Source organism: Thermobia domestica, chromosome 1, assembly GCF_964235325.1.
Source record: "Thermobia domestica chromosome 1, izTheDome1.hap1.1, whole genome shotgun sequence".
NCBI classification, from domain to species: domain Eukaryota; kingdom Metazoa; phylum Arthropoda; class Insecta; order Zygentoma; family Lepismatidae; genus Thermobia; species Thermobia domestica.
Window position 1 is genome coordinate 65,104,310 of NC_137454.1, and position 20,822 is coordinate 65,125,131.

At 36.4% G+C, this 20,822-nt stretch overlaps 2 protein-coding genes across 4 annotated transcripts in view; one reads left to right on the forward strand and one right to left on the reverse strand.

The window, feature by feature from the left end:
- Positions 1-20,822, reverse strand: part of Rab3GAP1 (RAB3 GTPase activating protein subunit 1) — a 363,483-nt gene that overhangs the window by 264,251 nt on the left and 78,410 nt on the right. The window lies entirely within an intron of this gene.
- haf (leucine-rich repeat and fibronectin type-III domain-containing protein hattifattener) overlaps positions 1-20,822 on the forward strand; it is a 236,752-nt gene that overhangs the window by 173,977 nt on the left and 41,953 nt on the right. For all 3 annotated transcript variants that reach the window (XM_081758032.1, XM_081758035.1, XM_081758041.1), the window contains exon 2: positions 10,446-10,822. In XM_081758032.1, the coding sequence (XP_081614158.1) occupies positions 10,457-10,822 (366 nt within the window). In that variant the 5' untranslated portion in view covers positions 10,446-10,456. The remainder of the gene's footprint in view (positions 1-10,445; positions 10,823-20,822) is intronic.

Consider the following 20,822-nt stretch of genomic DNA (forward strand, 5'->3'; position numbering starts at 1 on the left):
TCATCAGACACCATCAAATACTCATCAGATAGTGTCTGATGAAGTCAAAGTGTTAGTTGGTGAAACTGTCACACGTATGTAGTTTTTAAATGTGAATATACTGTTCTGCTCAACAGAAGTTTGTTTGTGTTTAATTATATACTAAGCAAAGCTTCTACTTATGAAAAATATTACAAATAATTCAATATTTAGATAACGTAATTTTATTTTTTTTTTAATTCAAGATTTTGATACTGATACTAGATAATCCTTTAGAAATAAAATAGATATGATACATCTTTATTTACGTATATTTATTTTTCAGCATTGTAAACAACAAAACCTAGAATAAATTAAACACTGGTTTTATTACATGAACAGTATAGTAAGCTGACTTATTATTATTATTATTATTATTATTATTATTATTATTATTATTCAAATGATACTAGTAATAGTGGTTAGGATTAAGTCATAGCAAGCACGTAGCCAGGATTTCGTAATAGGGAGGGTGGTGCTGTCCGTAACGAAATACTTTTTTTATTTTTTAATCACACTTGCGGCTCGAACATTCCAAACTATTTTACTGGCAACATATATTTGTTCATGTAACCAGGATTTTGTAATGGGGCGGGGGGGGGGGGGAGTGACACGAAATACTGTGGTTACACACCAGAGGCTCGATCAATCTAAACTATTTTTATTAGGACAATTACATGAGGATATGTTACTAAGTAGTTTAATAACAAACTATGAAGAATCTCGAGTAAGATGCCGCGAAATTGAAAATATCTTTAACAAGTGTAACTAGACTCTATGTTGTCAGGTTCATATTATTGGTGATTATGGGCATTTCTTAAGTTCTACGTGAGAGTTTATCGGCATTTCTTAAGTTCTACATGAGAGTTTATCTTATTGAACCGGTTTATCGATCGTCATTTGTAGTCCATAGATTAGCATGGAGCTAGATGGAATTCAGAATGTTCCAATTACAATAATATCCATTTTAAACTTTACTCCCCATCTTTTCCTCCACACAAAGCTCCTCATAAGAAAGAGTAACTAAAGGCTTTTTATTTTTAACGCTGATTCTTCTTTTTCTCGTTTCTTTTTATTTCATCCTTCCTTAATTTTTTCACTTCTGGTCTCGAAGGGGGGAAGGGTTCGGACCCACCCCTTGGGTACGTGATTGGTCATAGGATCTTCATACTGATATTTTGAATATTGATATTCAAAAATAGTACTAGGCAAATAATTTTCTTTCGTAACCCAGGATCTAGAGCTGAGGAGACAATTTTATCAACTGGTTCCTGGAATCTGAAAGATTTTAACAACCGGTTCGGGCGGACCGGCTGAATAACATCACTGCCCCTATTGGCTCATAGCGGAAAGAAATTGGCCACTCTACCTCCCGCTCTACTGATTTACTAGCTTGTCTAAATATACGAGATAAATGAGCTATGGAGCACGGAGGGTTAATAGTAGAACGTCCATCTCTGTTCCCAGAGGTCTCTGGTTCCATCCAGCAAAGACCAAGTGAGATCCTGGTGAGCATCATGTTTTCTCGAGGTTCTCCCATTTTCTTCCACATTCTCTTTCCACCAAGTTTAACATAATAATCATACACCTTTATTAATCATCCATTTCCTTTATCTTATAGGGCATGAACGTGTGACGTCAAATTAAAGATTTTATTTCACTTCATTAACCCTGCAACCCTCGCGCGGGGTAAATATGCCCCCGGAGGGATATTTTTTTGTTTGGCTCTCCTAGACAGTTGGCAATTCTGACCCGGCCACCCTACTAGCTGTCTGTTGTATTGTCTACTTCAAGGCCAACAATTAGTTAGTTGTTTACTGCAAGATTTTTCGTACACAAAAAATACGTTTAATGTAAAGTGGGGTCACTGTGACCTCACGCGAGGGTTATTGATAGCTAACACCGCGCGAGTGGTGCAGGGTTAATGGATTTATACAACGTATATGGGACAGAACACTCAGACAAGACTTCTAAGGAAGTTCCACAGGCAGTCTTCGTGTGCTTACTGTGTCCACGTGGTGCTCTGTGGAGGTAAAGTGGGACCTCTTTCACACATTTACACTTCACATATCGACATTTTTATTCGTTACACTACCACATTACACGTATTTCCTTCATTATATTTTGTATTCTTATACTGCCATTTCATAATACATTTTCCCCCTTTCCCCAGTTTTGAGCCCTGCCTACCTGGGTACTTCACCCTCTTTCACTGTACGAATTTCTTTCCCGACTTTGACCTCTTCCCTATTTTGTAATTTTCTTTTCTCCAATTGTGACATTCACTTTCACATTCTTTTTTCCTTCTCATCTTTGTACGTTTATCTCTTACTTTCTTCTATACTTATCACTTCTTACCTTTTTCTTTCTGATCACATTTTTATATGGTACACTTTTCATTGCTTGGGTTCGATTTCCGGAGGGAGCTCATATGGTTTGGATTCCACGTTAATCAGTACGTCCACGTCTCATGTAGCCTCGCTGCTGAACGGGACGATAAACAGAAAATCAACTCAACTTTTTCATTGCTTGTGTAAATTGCCGGTAAACTGAAAATCAACTCAACTTTTTCATTTGTTTGTGTAAATTGCCGGTAAATCCTGTGGGGATGTTTTTTGGTTCGTGTTTGTCGTGCTTTACGTAAAGACGACATCTAAGATACTAAGGATTATAAGAAATATGGATGATTCGTGATAATAGAATGAGAAAGGGCTGTGGAAAACATATGAAAACACCAAGGTTTTATGGTGGCTCAATAACAAACCCACAATACCCGTCCTGGAATCAAGCTCGCAACTCTGTATGTTCCAGAAGTGAACATGTAAATAGAATCAATGAGTCACAAGGAGATCCACTTATGCGTTTGATAGCTCATTCCGCTGGTCTAGTAGCTACCGCGTGCTTGATCCTTGTTCGATTCGCATTGAGTGAGCATCAATATTTAAACTCATTACAGTGATACGGATTTCATATCAAACTATAAGTTCACGTCTCATATAGCCTCGATGCTGAAAAGGAACGATAAACTTCTATAAACAGGCCATAATACCTTTGAGAAGGAACTCTACGCAAAATTAAAAAAATGTAGCTACATTTTCCATAAATATACGTAATAGGTGTAATTATTAAATTATATCACGTATGTTTTATAAATAAATTTTGCTTCACGGTATGACATAAACCATACCAAAATTATTATAACGTTCAAAGTCGTAACGAAAAAAAAAGTTTTATTACCCTTTTGGTCCATCAGGAGAAATAAAACTTTCATAACCATAATTAATTCTGCACTGAAACTAGAGCAATATAATGCCATTTACTTATGTAAATGCTATACGGAATTGGATTTTACATAATGCATAATTTCTCAGCGGGGAAAAAGGTAGTAATGCGTTACTGGATGCACCAACACGCTATTCCATGCATGGTTAACCACATATCTTACATATTAATATTCTTCGCTGGTGTTACATAAAAAAAAAAAAAAAAAAAAATACACCACACTGAATGATGAACCTGTAACAGCCTGAAACATGTTATGTAGAATAAGTTTATAAACTCATCAATTAAGAGTGCTTTGCACTTTTTTTGTTGCGAACCAAACAAGTTTTCAACATAAACAAGAAATGTACCTAACGTATTAGTTACAAGTAAAATGTGCGAATACTGATCACTAATTGGATCTCCGTCACGGAAGACTAGAACGTGTTTAGCGAGATCAATTCCAGGAAGAAAGATTTTACATAGTTTCTGCACTAGGTGATATCAACGTCAATTGAATGCCCATTAAAAAAACATGTAATAAGGTTAATTCCGCAACTGTTTATTCTACTATATACAGGATTTTAGATTCATTATTTTATTTTCATACACGTGGCTACACTAATTTTTAATCATCCAGTATTCAAAACCAGGCGATAAGTAATACGAATTTCTTTTTTTTTTTTTTTCTGGGGCTAAATATCCCACTACCATTCAAGGCCGTCCCTAAGCAATTTGCCGTCCCGTGCAATGACATTTGCCGTCCCATTTTCTCCAGAAAAAACAAATCTTAAAAGCCACGATTTTAAGTATGCAAAGTATGAAGGGTAGGCAGAAGCACTGGCACTCAGAAAGGCCTAAAGACTACAAATAATATCTCGTTGTGCTTGTTTCTTCTTTAAATAATAACCTATAATAACCTATTATGTTAATGAAAGAAAAAAACAAACACACCTGCAGAGGAAAGATGATAATCCTTTTTATAGACTTCAATATCGAGCTTCAATCTTAATATATCAGTTTGCAATTTTAGTGCAACTAGTAATTTTTTATTTCTTGATTTTCCTTTTACATCTGTAATTAAAAAAAAAAAAACAAACTTTTTCCCACCTTCAATGATAAGGAACTTCTTTGTGACAGGTCTTCGCTACTGTTCGAGAATGAGTTCTTGTATTTGACAACAATTAAGAAATTAATGCTGGGGTTTGTTTGACCATTTGCTTTAGCATTGTCCACGTGACCTTAAACTAATGTGACCTAAACATGATTTATAAATGTAGTATTGAAATAGGTCAGCTTAGTAAATTTAACTACCATCATCATGAAGTCTGTTTCCAACAAGAAATATTTATTATACATAATATAACTATGGCAGATTTTGCCGCCCCGTGCAAATACACATGTTGCACTTATGGTAGCGCCGGCTCTGCTATCATCTTGCATACTGAAGTCTGCTACTGGAAAGTTTGGAAACCAGCGTTCGGTATGTTTCGGACTTGCATCGTTAGCTTTTGCATATTGCGTGGAACGTGTTACATTTTACATGTGCAGCAACTTATTTCTTAACTGTACGGTTTGTAATGATTTGGTTTGGCTGAATTGAACTCACAAAGTGCAGAAGAGGTTGCAGAGAGAGAGAGAGAGAGAGAGAGAGAGAGAGAGAGAGAGAGAGGTTTGAGTGCATTGATTATGTGGCTCAACCACAATGTTGGAGAGATCTTTGTCTAGCATGTGCTCGAGTGTATATGCGGTGCGAGGCTTTGTTGCAATGCTCACAGGATTGTACCTAGGCTCGACTCTCTTCTCTTCTGCTCAATGTGCGGCTAGCCTTAGAGGCAGGCTATTAAGAATATCCATTTTTCTGCATGTACTTGTGAACTCCCCTCGTGATTCTACGGTTAGAGTACGCTTCTTCGACGCGGGAGACGCGGTTTTGATTCTCAGTGTGAGCTCATGTGTTTTAGATCCCATATACAGGATGTTTCAAAACAACGCGGACAACGTTTGGGAGGTGATTCTTCACACCAAGATAAGACAAGTATAGACCAAGATAAGATGAAAAGTATAGACCAACTTGGGTGCACAAATGCTTCCTTTCGGAGTTATAGCCTGCCGAAAACACATGGAAAATGAACTTTAAAGATTCATAGCTCCAACACTATGGGACCTACCGTAATCGGGCCAAGACTTCACTTAGGAACTAGTATGTCCCATATCCAAATATCCATGTTTCAGAATCCTGCGACATTTCCACAACAATTTTTATACAGGTAGTTGGCGAGTACTTCAAATTACCAGTATATGCCCGTAGCCAAACTCCCTCTATAAAAATTGTTACGTGAGTACGTTAGGATTCTGAAACATGTATTTTTGGATAGCATATATATTGGTTTCTCAGTGAAGTCTTGACCGGACTACGGTAGGTCCCATAGTTTTGGAGCTATGGACCGTTAAAGATTATTTTTTCGTGTTTTCGGCAGCCTATAACTCCAAAAGGAAGCATTTGTGCACCCAGGTTGGTCTATACCTTTTGTCTTATCTTGGCATCAAGAATCACCTCCCAAACGCTGTCGGTGTTCTTTTTGAAACACCCTGTATAAGCTGTAGGTCAACAAATAAAAATGGATAATAAACTTCAATTCAACCAACGAACACTCCTCACGGAAGCAGTGAGTACTAAAGATGGGTATTTTGCAATTGGAACCCACTTAGTTTTATGATTACACTCGATCGAGCTTTCGTTCGCTATCCAATGAGACTCGGCCTTGCTATCCTCAATAAGGGTCGCATTTGCTTGAACTCGTGTTCCCTCGGACTCGAGATCGCTATCCATTTGACTCCTGCTCATTTATTGATTTGAAGGCCGTCTGAGCCCAAGAGCCACATCTCACGAGTTCGGACATCTATGATAAGTACTCGCACAATGTCAACATGCAAGTGATGGCGCGTAGCGTATTACTAACGCTCTCGTCTTTGGTGCAAGAGGTACCGGGTTCGATTCCCAGTGGGGGTTCTCGGTCGAAAAAGTGTAAAAGCTTTTTTAAGCCCTGCATTCTGAGTGAGATTTTCTTCATTTACAGCACGTAAATGCAGGAATGGTACCTAACATTCATGTACCAGACCGCTTCTTTCTTCCCTTTTCTCGAATAGTGTGATCGCTGAGGGACTCTTCCTCATACACTACTGCTAACATGACCATATGCGAAAGCCCAGGAATCTAATACTGCTTAAACATATATATATATATATATAGTTATAAAGTTTCCTTTCTATGGATAAATAATCTGTAGTTGCAAGTCATTCTAACAGTAATTTGTTGTTAAACAGTCGCTTAAAAGGAAGTGTTTTGAGTAACAGTGAAAACGGATAAAATTGGAATTCGTAGTGATTTAATTCTTTTTCTCTGGAAGGGAAAAGAGCGAATGAAATTCATGAGAGAATTTTACCTACTTTGGGTGGCTCAGTTCTTCCTATGAAACTGTTCGACTTTAAGTAAATGAGTTTAAGCGTGGTTGAACAAGCATGGAAGATGCACCACCTCCTGAAGCAACGAAATCAGCTATGAGATCGAAATAATCGGTAAAGTCTATGATTTGGTTTTAGCGACAAACAAGTGAAAGTGCACGCGTTAACAGAAGCCACAAGCATCTCAACTGAGCGGGTTCACTTCATTTTACATAAATGGGTGCACCGTTTACTCACATGAGCAGAGAAAAACCCGTGTCGCTGAGTAATGGCCGAACTGAAATTTGAACTGCTTCCACATCCTGCCTATTCACCAGACCTAGCTTCTTCGGATTACCATATATTTCCGAAACTTAAAACTTCCCTGGCAGAACGAAAATTTGAGTCAAATGAAAGGGTCATACAGGAAGTAGACGAGTATTTTGAAAATCCCGAAGAAACTCATTTCTGCGAAAGAATCGCAATGCTACAAAAACGTCCCAAGTGAATTTAAAAATTCGGAACTGTTTTCTCTAATATGATCAAGTTACTTATCAAACCACTTTCATAGAGGTTCAGCAGCGGCAGCAAAACGGCCTAGTATATCCGCAGAACCCATGCGCAAATCATACACGTTCACTAGAACAAATGAATGACTCGTGATCTTAACGGATAACAAGTTTATTATTATTATTATTTAGAACAATGTTAACAGTATTGTTTGTATAACGTGACATTTCTTAGAAGACAGATCCAGTATATATACAATATAAAAGGGGAATCAGCAGAATAATTAGGTCAAGGAAAATATAATTGTCAAAGGATATTACATTTTGCATTGCTGTAACACGCATTCCTGTTACCGCTACAAAGAAATGTTACGTCATTGTAGCGTAAAAAGACTTATTTTAAATAGCTTCGTGATGGAATTAATGGATTGCAATAAAGAAGTCGTGAACACAACGGAACCTTGACGTCCGGTCAATAGCACAACACTCTTATTTCATATTCCATAGAAATGGAATATTATTACGCATTACAAATAACTGCTTATATAGTTTTTTTTAACGTTCCTTGTTTATAAGATGTAAGCTACTGGAGACCGTTATAATTAAAAGTGTCTGTTTTTGGTGCGATTATCCTGACTTCAATTCCCAGAATTTTCGGTGTTTTCCCAGTATCGTGAGCTAACTGGGGATCCACCTGAATTAAGTAGTAGCAATTTTGGGTCAAGAAACCCAAAAAGTAACGGTGGTGGAAACCAATGGAGCATAACCATCTATAAATATCCCTTCTGCAACAAAACTCTCTGTCTATTTATCTGGTTCTTTGTTTCAAGACGAGACAATAGTTGATGGGAGCTATGCAAAATGAGTAAAATCTTTTAATTTTACGTCTCACAATTATACTCTTTAGGCTAAGAGAGACAGATGATGAAGGCAAGTGAATGATGATGTAAGAATCAGTAGAATGGGAATGTAGGAGCAAACGAGAGTACCCGAGAAAACCCACGGACACCGTATTGTCCACTACAAAATTACGTGGCCGAGGATCGAACCAGGGGTCAGAGGTGTTCGCTCTATCTCTAAGCCAGCGTTCTTCCACAATATTGAATGCTTATACGCATATCCATTTGTAATAAGGTTGAATATATCGAGAAAAGAGCATTTATTCAGAAATGGACAAGATAATTTTCTTATTGATTATTATAGAAGAAAACGAAACGAAAAACGAACCCCACAAGCTTAAAAAAAAAAAAAAAAAAAAAAACGAAGTCCACATGCTACCATACGACAGCAAGTCTCAAAACGCAAACTGTACATGTATTAGATGGCAAAACGATGTGAAAAGAACAACAAACAAATTGTTACAACGTGTGTGGAAATTTGGTCTATAGTCTTGGGACAAGAAGGAAACTTATAGAAACTTACCGAAATAAATACGAACTGTACAAAGTTTTCTCTTACTATGAGGCCTAGAACCCCCATCTCCCTGGTTATGATATTGCTTCGCCTGACATGATGAGACAGAAATTCAATAGAAATCACAGAAACCAATAACGATCTATCCTCAACGTATACTTACAGCTAGACCTAATGATAAGGACATAAGAAGTCATCGAGGACAAGCATCCAACCCGTGGGCGTTTAAGGTTGTTCAAAATCGTGGCCGTTCAAGTGTTAAGTCTTGGTTGAATGTTTCTTGGTTTGGTTGGAATATAGCGTTCCGTTTATTGAGTCTACATGAGACGATTGAATATTCCTTGTTTTGTGTCCTAATACATATCACTTCACCAGCAGCCGCGGCTATATGGTTAGTACATGATTCCCGGTGGGAGGTCCTGTAGTTCGGATCCCATATTATGCTGTAGGTCCTGTCTCATTTAGCTTTGGTGTTGAACGGGACGCTAAACTTCAAATGAACCAAGCAAACAACAAACAGCAGTTACTAGCTCTTTAAGGACCGTAACATTATTACTTCATTTGTAATGCTTTTTATTCAGTTAGTAGCGTCAATTACGCTTCGCTGGATTAAAATAAGAATTAGTAATATGTTCCTTTAGTCAGTCACTTTTTCCTATTACTGAAGTGTTCTAAAATCGATAGAAACAAAGAAAATATAATGAAATATCAGAAATTAAGTAATCTATATAAATAAAACTTAAATATTACTACTGTGAGCTGAATTTGGATTTTAACGGCATGGAAAGTGTCACTGTCGTCTCTGCGACCCCGAAAACTGTGATTCGACACTAATAACGATCATTTTCCATCATTTTTATTGTATATATATATATATATATATATATATATATATATATATATATATATATATATATATATATATCCCATATATCCCCTCCTCCTTCCCCAAGTTACGGGGTTGAATTTGGATTTAAACAACATCGAAGTGTCACTGTTTATCCTAGCGACCCCGAAAACTATGGATTCGACACTAATATTGGTCATTTTCGATTATTTTTATATATCTCTCCCCTTCCTCAAGTTACAGGGCTGAATTTGGATGTAAACGACATTGGAAGTATCACTGTTCATCTCAGCGACTACGAAAAGTATGGATTCAACACTAATATGAGTGCTCCCCTCCCCTGCCAAGTTGCACCGTCAAAGTGAAATGATAGAAATCTTCCCAGATCCGATCTTCATCTATGTTGAAAATTTGATCGAGATCGTCGGTTGGGTGGTCAAGCGTTATTAAACCATAAACATAGTCACTTTAATTTATATATATATAAACTGAAGAACAAAACAATTAATATCCTGTTTATATACTTAATTGAATCTTCTTACACAATAACAATGGCATTAAAAGTTGTCATCTTGATACCAAACGAAATTCCTTTTATTTCGAAACGGTTTTCTTAGGTAATTTATTCATAGGTCATCAAAAATCATGGCCTAGTAATCCTATACTCAATATTAAACTTCACCCAATGACGTAACGAGAAACTATTAAGATGTTGAAAATGTTTCTTGCTGCCCTTGTATCATCTCCTCTTCAACAGATGTAACAACTTTCTCCTCCTGATGAATGCTTCTCTAATCGACTTTCCCCTATTTTTTTTTTTTTTTAATTCTGAATAGTTTAGAATTGTATTCAAGCTACATACTATGCATTCCAATTAATTTTTTTTCATTTAACATATCAGGCCATGTAACTTGAGCTTTGACTTACCTACATTTTTCTTGGTTTCTCTACAGATAACTGCATAATGGGAGTGCAGCTATGGAGCCTCCTGCTGGTGCTAGTGGGGACAGTGGCAGGCCAGTGTCCGTGGCAAAGAGATGTCAAAGAACTTCAATCAGCGTGTATTTGTGCATATAACCTTGGCCACGAACTGTCAGTGCAGTGTGATGTAGTAGACTTTCCTTTGCTGTTGACGGCGCTCAACAAACATGTGCGAGGAATAGCTCTGGATCTGCTTTACGTGAACAACAGCACCGTGTATGAACTCAGTGATGGAGTGTTCAAAAATTTCAAAATCCATAACATTCAGTTGTCGGGTTGTCGAATTCGGGAGATAGCACCGGGAGCCTTTCGCGGACAAGAAGAATCCCTCAAGAACCTCAATCTTCAGGTAAGTTACATTGACGCATATACACGTAGGCTACAAGTCTGTGGTGACTGATTCAATTTCGATATTTACTACTGAACAAAGCTACAATTTCACAATACATTCTCCGAAACTCAAAGTTGGACACATAGGACCTTTGGTTCCAAAAAAAGCTGTCCGAGATGTGATAAATGACACACATAAAAGGGTATCTATCTTTAAGGCTTTTACTGTATTCACATTCGTATGTAAAATGACTAGGACTGAATTTGTTGTTTTCATTATGTTCTTCTTGAAGTAATTAATATACACATATCGCATTATTTTAACATTAAAAAATCTTTCATTCTTACATATTCATATAACAATTTAGAGGAAAGCAAGTTAAGAGGCTCCATCACAGCGAAAGTAAAATACCGCTAATTTTACAGTAATTATGCGATATCTTCAAATAGACAAAATATAATCGAAAAGAGGAACAAGAGCTCCCTAGGCAATATTATTTTACATGAGATATCGTCATCACGACTTGCTCATTTGCTTTCGATTTCCAGCCATTTAGAAAATCGGCATTTATTTTCGCGTTTCTACATGACTGCAAACGAAAAGCTACTAGGTGACTCGTGATAACGGTACCTTGTTCCACATTTCGATTATCTATTTGAAGATATCACATAATTACTGTAAAATCAGCGGTATTTTAACTTCGCCATTATTAGGCCTCTTAAGTGAGAAGCGTTGTAATCGGTTATGGTAAACATTGGGAAACCCAGTAGGTTTCCGAAACTTAGCTGGTTAGTATAAGTATTTCATAGGTTCGAGTTGGCTCTTAGTTTAGATTCAACTTTGTCTTTTCTTACATTTTTTTTAAGATAAAGAAAAAATTAAGGCAAAACAGAATTAATTCAACAATTATTTAATTATTTTCATTGTAAAAAAGGCACAAAACCACAACATCTCTGTACAAAGCTCACAATATTCAGCATATACATAAAATTTGATCTGTAGATATCTATTAACATTCCCGTTGAAGCATAAGGCGATTCAATACTAGAAAATGATCATTTTACTGTCAAATGCTCAATGATGGAGATTTATTTACATTTTGCAATAAGATATAATATTGTTTTTGTGGGGCTATAACGTACAGTAATCACATTTAAGTATAAAGAAGTCAACTTCTGGATTTTTTAAATATGTTTATCACGCTACTATACATTTTTAGTGTGCTACTTATTATTATTACTTTTTGACTTGTTATGCATTAAATTAAAAAAAAAAATAGTTATCACATATTCTACTTGGCTCTTATTGTGAAGTATTTAAACTTTCTGTTGATGACAACTTACAGATACCCTAAAGTACCCTTAGTTAAAACCTTCTTACGAAACTCCTTACGATGTATTTACATGTAACTTCGTCTACCACTGTCGTGATGACTACGTTACTATTTCCTTGAGCAACTAAATTCTTTACAATTTCCGTTTTATAACATTCTAAAAATAAAAGTACACTTTACAATACTTATCAATTCGGTAGAAATATCTGGAGCTGGAAATACGTCAATGTTTTTGTTGGCAACGGTCAGTTGGCAACCACAGTACCCGGCTGTTGTGATGGAGTGTTAGAGCAAAATCTGTACTACATGAAGAATAGTACAACGACAGTGTGCGTTGAACTGAGCAGGTAGTGATAGTGAAAAGTGGGCAATATCTCTGATTTCCAAAGAGGGTAAATTGTTTGCGCTCGGTTATGTGATGCGACGGTGACGAAAGCGGCAGGTATGTTGGATTGTCAGAGGGACAGTATATAAGGTGAGGACAGCCTACAAAACTCACACTGAAAAACCACATCGGTAAAGAGGAACGATGATCACACGAAAATTCTTAGTGAGAAATGTCATCGAGCATTAAAACGGATTATCACTCAGAACCGTTTTGCAACTGCAATGCAACTGAGGAAAGAATTCAAGTAGCACCTCCTACAGACTGTGTCTATAATCACAATCCGCCGCCAATTGTGCCGCGAACATGCAATATAGACCACTGATGACTAGAAACGTATGCGATATGGTCGAATGAGCCATCGTTTACCTTATTTCAAACCTATGATCCGCAGTGTCTTCGTCCAATCGTGAAACCAACAGTGACTCTGTGATGCTGTGAGCTGCAATATACTGTACTGCTTTTCAGTGGGTTGTGTGCTGACGCTTACCGGTCACGGCATTATCCATGATTAATCGTCATTTTAGAGATCCATATGCATCCTATGATCAACATGTTGCTTCCGGGTAATGATGCCATATTTCTGGGTGATAATGTGCTCATTCACTTAGCTGAACTATTGCGGCGTGATTCGAGAAACATTGGGATGAACTGAACATCTTCCCTGGACTCCTCAATCTCCAGATCTTAACATCTAAAGATACGAACCCGGCGCAGATTTCCGCCTAATCCTCTATCACGGAAGTAAGTGAGACACTGCACGCGGAATAGTGTAATCCACTTGCTATCTCTAGGACTATTTCATGTCGGATAAGAGCTGTTTTGAGGGTGAAAGGTTGTCCAACGCCATATTAATATGATAAGCTGCATTTTTAAGTTGTTTCCATTAAATTTGTAAGCATGTGTATGTAAATTATTTCAGGTATAAATGCTGACGTTTAATAGCTCTAGTTTAACTTATGTTCGGACCATATGTTGTTTAAATTGGAATCAAACACGAAATTAAGCACGAAACAGAAAAAGGCACGTGCTATCCAGTCCGGTATTTATGAATCCATACGTTTGTGTCGATGGACAGTTAGCCAAAGCAGAATTCAAATTATTGAGTCTGTATGCAGTTGCTTAAGAGGCTAGGAACTAAAATATCACATACATCAGCTGAGAAGTATCACGCAACGTATGAGTATGATACGTTTAAATCTCCTTTGAGGCAATACAAGAAACAGTCCAACACGAAGTATTTTACAAAACAAATGTATAGTTTATGAATAAATCATTACGATGCATTTAGCACTTGTCTACACTGAACACTTCCGCAAGATTCGACAGCTATAAGCGTAGCAGAAAAAAATACCTTGTTTTATTTATGAATATAAGCTAGAAGCGAAATATATAATTACCCGGAGAATGAACCCGAAGTACCGAAATTTCCCGTTCCTCAAAACATTGCTGCACGCACAATACTAAAAAATTCAATAATTACAATGGTAGCGTTAAAAAAAAAAACACGCAATCACTGTTTCTTCCGACTTCATTTCATACAAAATGCAAAAAGCGGTATTTGCTACGCAAAACTACCACTCCTCCTCTCCACCAATTTAGTTATTTAATGATTTAAGGCGTCAGTAATTATGGTGTAAGATTTACTGTACTTAATGTACTGTAAGATATGCAACACATAAATGTAAAACAAATATTGTTTCTCATTTATTATTATTTAATGGTTTCAAAATAAATTAACAGACTAAAATAGTTAGTTATTTGTCTCATAACAAGAAATTCTTAAAGAGTAATTCCTGAAGTCTAATATACTTACAACTTCATTTTATTGGGTTGACGGAAAAGTAATAATGCCTCTTTTCCGTTCTTCAAATGTCATTTCTTTATATAAAGGACGACGGGCAAACTATGATACGCTACTCGTTTTGTTCGATAACCTTTTGCTATCTTTCAGTGAGCTTCGTAATTAATACAAGGACTTGACTTTATACGCGAAAAAATTAAACAACACAACGCTGATTTACCATATCTCGTTTCTACAAGAATTTGACTTTATAGGCGAAAAATTGAACAAGACGCTAATTTACCATCTCATTTACAAGCAACATAATTGAACGTATGGGGGAGTATATAGCTATACTCACCTAATATTTTTATAGTCTAGCGTTAAATTTACGAAAGAAAGAGCGTATATGGGGCTGGGTATATGCTATATTTCTAAAAACAGTCGAGCGTATACCTACCAAAAATTCTAGCATTAGATTATTGCTCATTTCAATTAAACGTACACCACGCAAGACGTTTTGAAGAGAGCGAAACAAGTGGAAGTCTGGAGGCACAAGGTCAGGCAAATATGATGGATGCAGCAACATATCCTATCCAAGTTATAATAATTTTTGACGAGTGTACTAACTTGAGTATGCTTTTGCGTGTTCGTGATGGAATAAAACTCCTTTACGATCAACAAGTTCTTAATGTTTCTAGATGATTGATTCGTTCAAACTGTCCAACTGCGGACAGTACACATTTGAATCGATTGTTTAATTACATGGTAGCTCGGGAAAACATGCAACATTTGAAGTTTCACCGTATGAGAGCATAACTTTTCTCTGTTGAGTGTCTCTTCTCAATGTTGCTGAGGAGAATTATCACGTTTGAACTACTACCGTTTCCATCCCACTGTTTGCTGTTGTTTAACTACTTCCAAAAAAATAGTTTTCTTCACGTCTAATGAGTATATTGTAGATATTTACCTGTGCCTACCAATGAACTTCTTTGAATTCATGAAGCCAAACATCAACCTTGCTTACGTACTCCAGCATCTTTAGCTGGTCGTGAATACTTGAATGATTAATATGCAATGTTTCTAAAAGTTCTTGTGTCGTGTAATTTGGAGTTTGACTCGATCAATGCTTTTGTCATCAACCTCCCTGACTGAGAAATGTCGCTGAGATCAAAATCACTACCACGGAACTTCGTCAACCATTGTCGGGACTTACTTTCATGCAGTTTGGTTTTCCATCTTCAACTTGTAAAATTTGCAAAACTCAACCAAATCCCCCCCCCCCCCTTTCTTTTTAGAATGAAGCCAGAGCTGTCAGCTGTCAAATTACATAGATAATAAGCTATGATTAGAAATGTATCACTGTTTGCTATCAACTTTTCTGCTTGGTAGTGCTATTAAAATTATTCGAATCTTTTTATAATGTTCGAGCTAGTGCTCTCAAAATTTGAATGTTATTCATTATTCAAATAATGTGTTGTTCTAACATTCGAAGAATTAATTATACACATTTTAACTGCACTATAGTGTATGACACTGCATAGTTGATCTGTTCGAACTGCATTTCTATGATTTTGTGGTGCAAACTGCTATGCGATATACACAAGAGTTGAAAAAAATTGCACAGGGACAATGAGGATGGAAGCAGATTAAACTTTAATTAACCCACGCCAGGCATGTGCACAGGAATTTATTTTGGGGGAACCAAATTTAATACAAGAATATTAAAATTTACAATATAAAACTACATGAATTGACATAAAATAACGGGTACTTCCGGTTGACGTGGAAAGTTGAAATTTGGCATGATTGTATCTTTCCGGGACTAACCGGCAGGAAAATTGCCAAACGTAAATATTTTTAATTTTTACGGGGTCTAAAGCGGAGATGAAGAAATTCCCCATGTTATTTAAATGAGCCGTTTTATGGGCTTATAATCTCATGTTTTAGATACTTGGAATAAATACTTGAAATTTGGTATGCTTGTACGTTTTCGTTAGCGTTACCTAAGTAAACAACTAAAAAAAAACTTTAGTGGGGTTTTATGGGCAATTGAAAAATATTTCCCATGTTATTTATATGGGACACTTTTTAAACGCAAAAAATATGGGGCACTTCCTTAAGGGCTACAATAACTAAATTTGATATGATTGTAGCTTTTCGGACTAACCGACAGAAAAACTGCTAAAAGTGAATATTTTTAATTTTTAGGGGGGTCTAAAGGGGCAATGAAGAAATTTTCTATGTTATTTGAATGGGCCTCTTTTGGACCTATAATCTCATATTTTAGGTACTTGGAATTGGAATAAAAACTTGAAATTCGGTATGCTTGTACGTTTTCGTTAGTGTTATCTAAGTAAATCGCCAAAAATAAAAAATAAAACTCTACTGTAGAGTGGTTTAGAGGAACTAAAAACTCTTTTCAATGTTATTTATATGGAACATCTACACCATAAAATGTTTAAGCACTTTCTGAAGGGCTAAAATGATGATATTTGGCATGATTGTATTCTTCCGGGAGTAACCCATAGGAAAATCGCCAAAACTGAATATTTTTAGTTTTTAGGGGGTCTAAAGAGGAAATGAAAAGTTCCCATGTAATTTAAATGGGTGTTTTCTTGGGATGCAAAATTTTATCTTTTCGGTAGTTGAAATACGAAAAGAAACTTGAAATTTGGTAGAATTATGAGTTTAAGAGGTGCGAGGCTGTTGGCCGAGCGAATGCCGATATCTAGTGCAAAGCCTCCTCGCTGACCAAATTCTGGAAATATTAAGAACAAATACACGAAATTCATTCTTAATGGAAAGGCTGATACATAAGAGATGCGAGGGTCTGGGGACGAAGCCCAACAACTAGCCAAAAGCTAGTCACGTCTAAAATTGGATTAAATTTGCAGAGAAGTCGGGTTCGGAACTCACCTCCTGCGTACGTCCCTACTGGGATTAGAATAAAGCATGAGAGGAGGACAGTACCGAGGAAAGGAAACAGAGGTATAGAAAGTTGAATTACGAAAAGAACCTATAAAGCTACGGAAGATTACAGAAGAAAATGTAAAGAGACTGGAGAACGAGAAAGGGACAGGGAAATATGAACAAATAAAGAGGACCGTAAGACCTGATATAGTAAAAAATATGAATGTAAAGGCAGTTAATGAGGCGAAGTTATAGATATGGAAAGAATATATTGAATTTTATGGAATTAGGCCAAAGCCTGTATACTTACTGTATATTTAAAAAAAAAACACTGGACAAGAAAAAAAAAAAAAAAAACAGATACCCTGCCGCAGTGTTAGCATGTCTTTCGTTTTGGATAATCCATAGGGATACAAACATACTAATATGGATCAAACAAGCACTCTTATTAACTCGTATGTAACAATAACCAGAATAAAAACTTGTTACCATTATTAACATAAGCGCAATCTTTACTGACCAATTATTACTTCAGGTAATACCGGAAAATTTTCTTCAAATAAAGAACTTATGTAATTACAGAATTATGACGAAAACAAAATAAGTCGAAGCGAGAAAAAAAAAATGACAGTAGGACGGTTAAGAAAGCAGCAAAGGAAATTAAACAAGAAACAAACAAAGAAGTCCATTGTGTACATTGAGCTAACGAAAAATTACAGGGAAATTACGTAAAAATAACAGAAAAATCATAAGCCGTTGTATTTCTTTCTTAACAATTTTGTCACTACGTTTAAACCAGCCACCTTACAAACTAATTTCCTGGACGAAATAATAATAATGTGATCATAGGCGGGAAAAGCAAAAGTGCTAATGAATACTTCAGGTAATATTTTCCCACGTATCACTCAAATTCCACAATACTGTTATTATGTAATATTCACATTCACAAATGTCTGTTTCGTACGTACATCTGCGAAACATAATAATGTAATCTTAGGATAATTTAAGTACATTTATAACACATTGAAAATGATAATAATTATCACATCAATTTATTATCTGCCTTTTAACATCATTTCAAGGGCGGATTTGTTTCTTCTAAAACTGCATATACAGTACGTAATTGATACCACTTATTGTGTCAATGTATACGAAAAAGGTGACCAATTATTATGAATATGTTTTCTTACAATTCTACATACAAATAAGTCAGACACGAAAGTAGTGGAGTATGCAGGATTTCGAAGAGGAGGGGGTCAAACCAAGGATGTTATAAAATAGAGGATCTGCCCATATGTATCTTCATCCTATTAATTCAATGAAAAAAAAAAAAGAGCATCGGCACGTCTGATTGGCTACTCTCGTTTCCGCCATCGTCTGTTTTGCTAATTTCGTTTCCGCCATGAATTTGGCTCAAAACATTGCGATCTTATTGGGCGGAGTAGGCAGAATGAGGGGTGGCGAAACTGTGACGTATGGCTTCAAGATTTTGTTGTATAGGCATATCCTCTATTTTATAACATTCTTGGGTCAAACACATAATCTCATGGCTTTTTAGGACAATTGTCATTATCTATCTATCTTGATACACTAAAATGTTTATTTTCCTTTAATGCTTTGCTTATGGGGGAGGTTCAGCACGACCCCCCTGCGTACGTCGCTACACGAAGTTATGAGACCTTCCCGCTAATCTAGTAATTAGCACGCATGCCTTTGGTGCATGTGGCCCCGGCTTCGATTCTCCAGTGGGAAAGCATTGAGCGCATTACGCTGGTTCGAATTTCATTTTAAATTGTAGATCCACATCTCAAACAGTGTCGGTACTAAAAAGGGGCGGTAGAAACAAAACAAACAAAAAAAAAAAAAAAAAAAAATTAACGAACGAACTAGTTTTCGCAATTATGATTACCGAACTTACACATAAATTAATAGAAACTACTACAAAAGCCTCCCATGTGGCTAGATGGTGAGTGTTTCCAACTTTGGTGTGGAACATCCGCATTCGATTCCCATTGGTGGTTATGTTATATGGACTCCATGTTAAGTTGTAGACCTACGCCTCATATAACCATGACACTATAAAGATACACTAAACATAGAAACAACCTGTCACAGAGTAACTGAATAGAGTGATTAGTACGCCTGTATTTTATGTATATGGACCCCGGCTTGATGGCATATATGGTTAAAATTAGGGATGACTATATGGAAGCGATATCCAGACTAGAGATGCAAGGGGCCGAGAAAACCTACTATTAAAAAAAAAAAAAAAAGAAAGTTTTTTTTCGCTTACGACCTTTTGTATGGGAAAGTTTGGGCTTTTAAAAATATTTCAAGTTTAATGGAGATACAATAGTACGATCTATCTTAATTTTCTCATTCTTCCTCTTCTAAGCCTTTTTTTTTTTCTCAGTTAGCTGAGGTCAGCTTTTTAAATCGCTGTCCTTCACCTGTTGCCATCTTGTGTCATATCCGCTATGATAGCACAATACACCATATTGTTCTTAACACAATCTACCCACTTCTTTAGCCTGCCCTTATAACACGAAAAAAATAATACTGTATTTTGTAGAGAAAATCCTTTAAAAAAAAAAAATCACAGCAAATTGGTCATTCGACACAACAGAAAACGTGTAATTCGGTAGACGTACTCTAGTTCCAATGAATCATTTATAAAATTATTAGAGCAATGTTCAACAACAAAAATGTTTTTCTAAAGAAAATAATACCGTTAGCAGTAACTATTCTGAAAATGTTATAAATTTTGTAGATCTGAATTATCATTTAAAACTTACAAATAAATTAAACTATCATTACAACTGCATATAGCATCTATTGAGGGCGCTAAAATTCGAGGGTAAGAACGTTTAAAACGCTATCCTCAAATTTCTTGTTTCAAGCCCTGGATAAATGTTTTCCATACGAAGAACAAGATGTAAGCAAATTTTACAAAGCAAGTATCTTGCCTGACAGATTGAGTTTAAATAACCAGTAAAATACATATCAAAATGTGTAGCTTTCTGGTACTTGATAAGACGGTTAGGCAACCAAAACGACAGTTGGGATATGGTGGTTGCATAACGTACACATGCTGGCAATAACTGCAACGCCAGTTTGAAAATCAACCAAGACAGCCAATCCTAGACTGAACGCAGAACTCACAGGTACTAAATGTCGTAAATACACTTTTTCAATTGTATGCTATTTCATAAATGTTGTCACAGGTTTGGAAATGAAACACAGACACAGCGTTCACGATATATTGATATCCTTTTGCAAGATGATGCTTGAAGAGCACTAATCAGTTTTCAAAATATCCATCTTGAGCCTCGATATAAGACTGGAATCTGGCAAGCCACTCGTCAATGTAATTACGAATAGTGTCGATGAGGAAGTGGCGGGCTGCATTGACCAGGGTTTTCTTGCAGGCCATTGACTGAAGCACTGACCACAGTTTGTAGTCGAGTTGATTCAGATCCGGGCTATTAGAGGGCCAGTCTCATGTAGAGATAAAGTTTGTGACGTTGGCCCATAGTCACGCCTGTGTTGACCGTGCCTTGTGCGCGGGAGAAGAATCCCACTGGAAGGTCGAAAAAGAGAACTG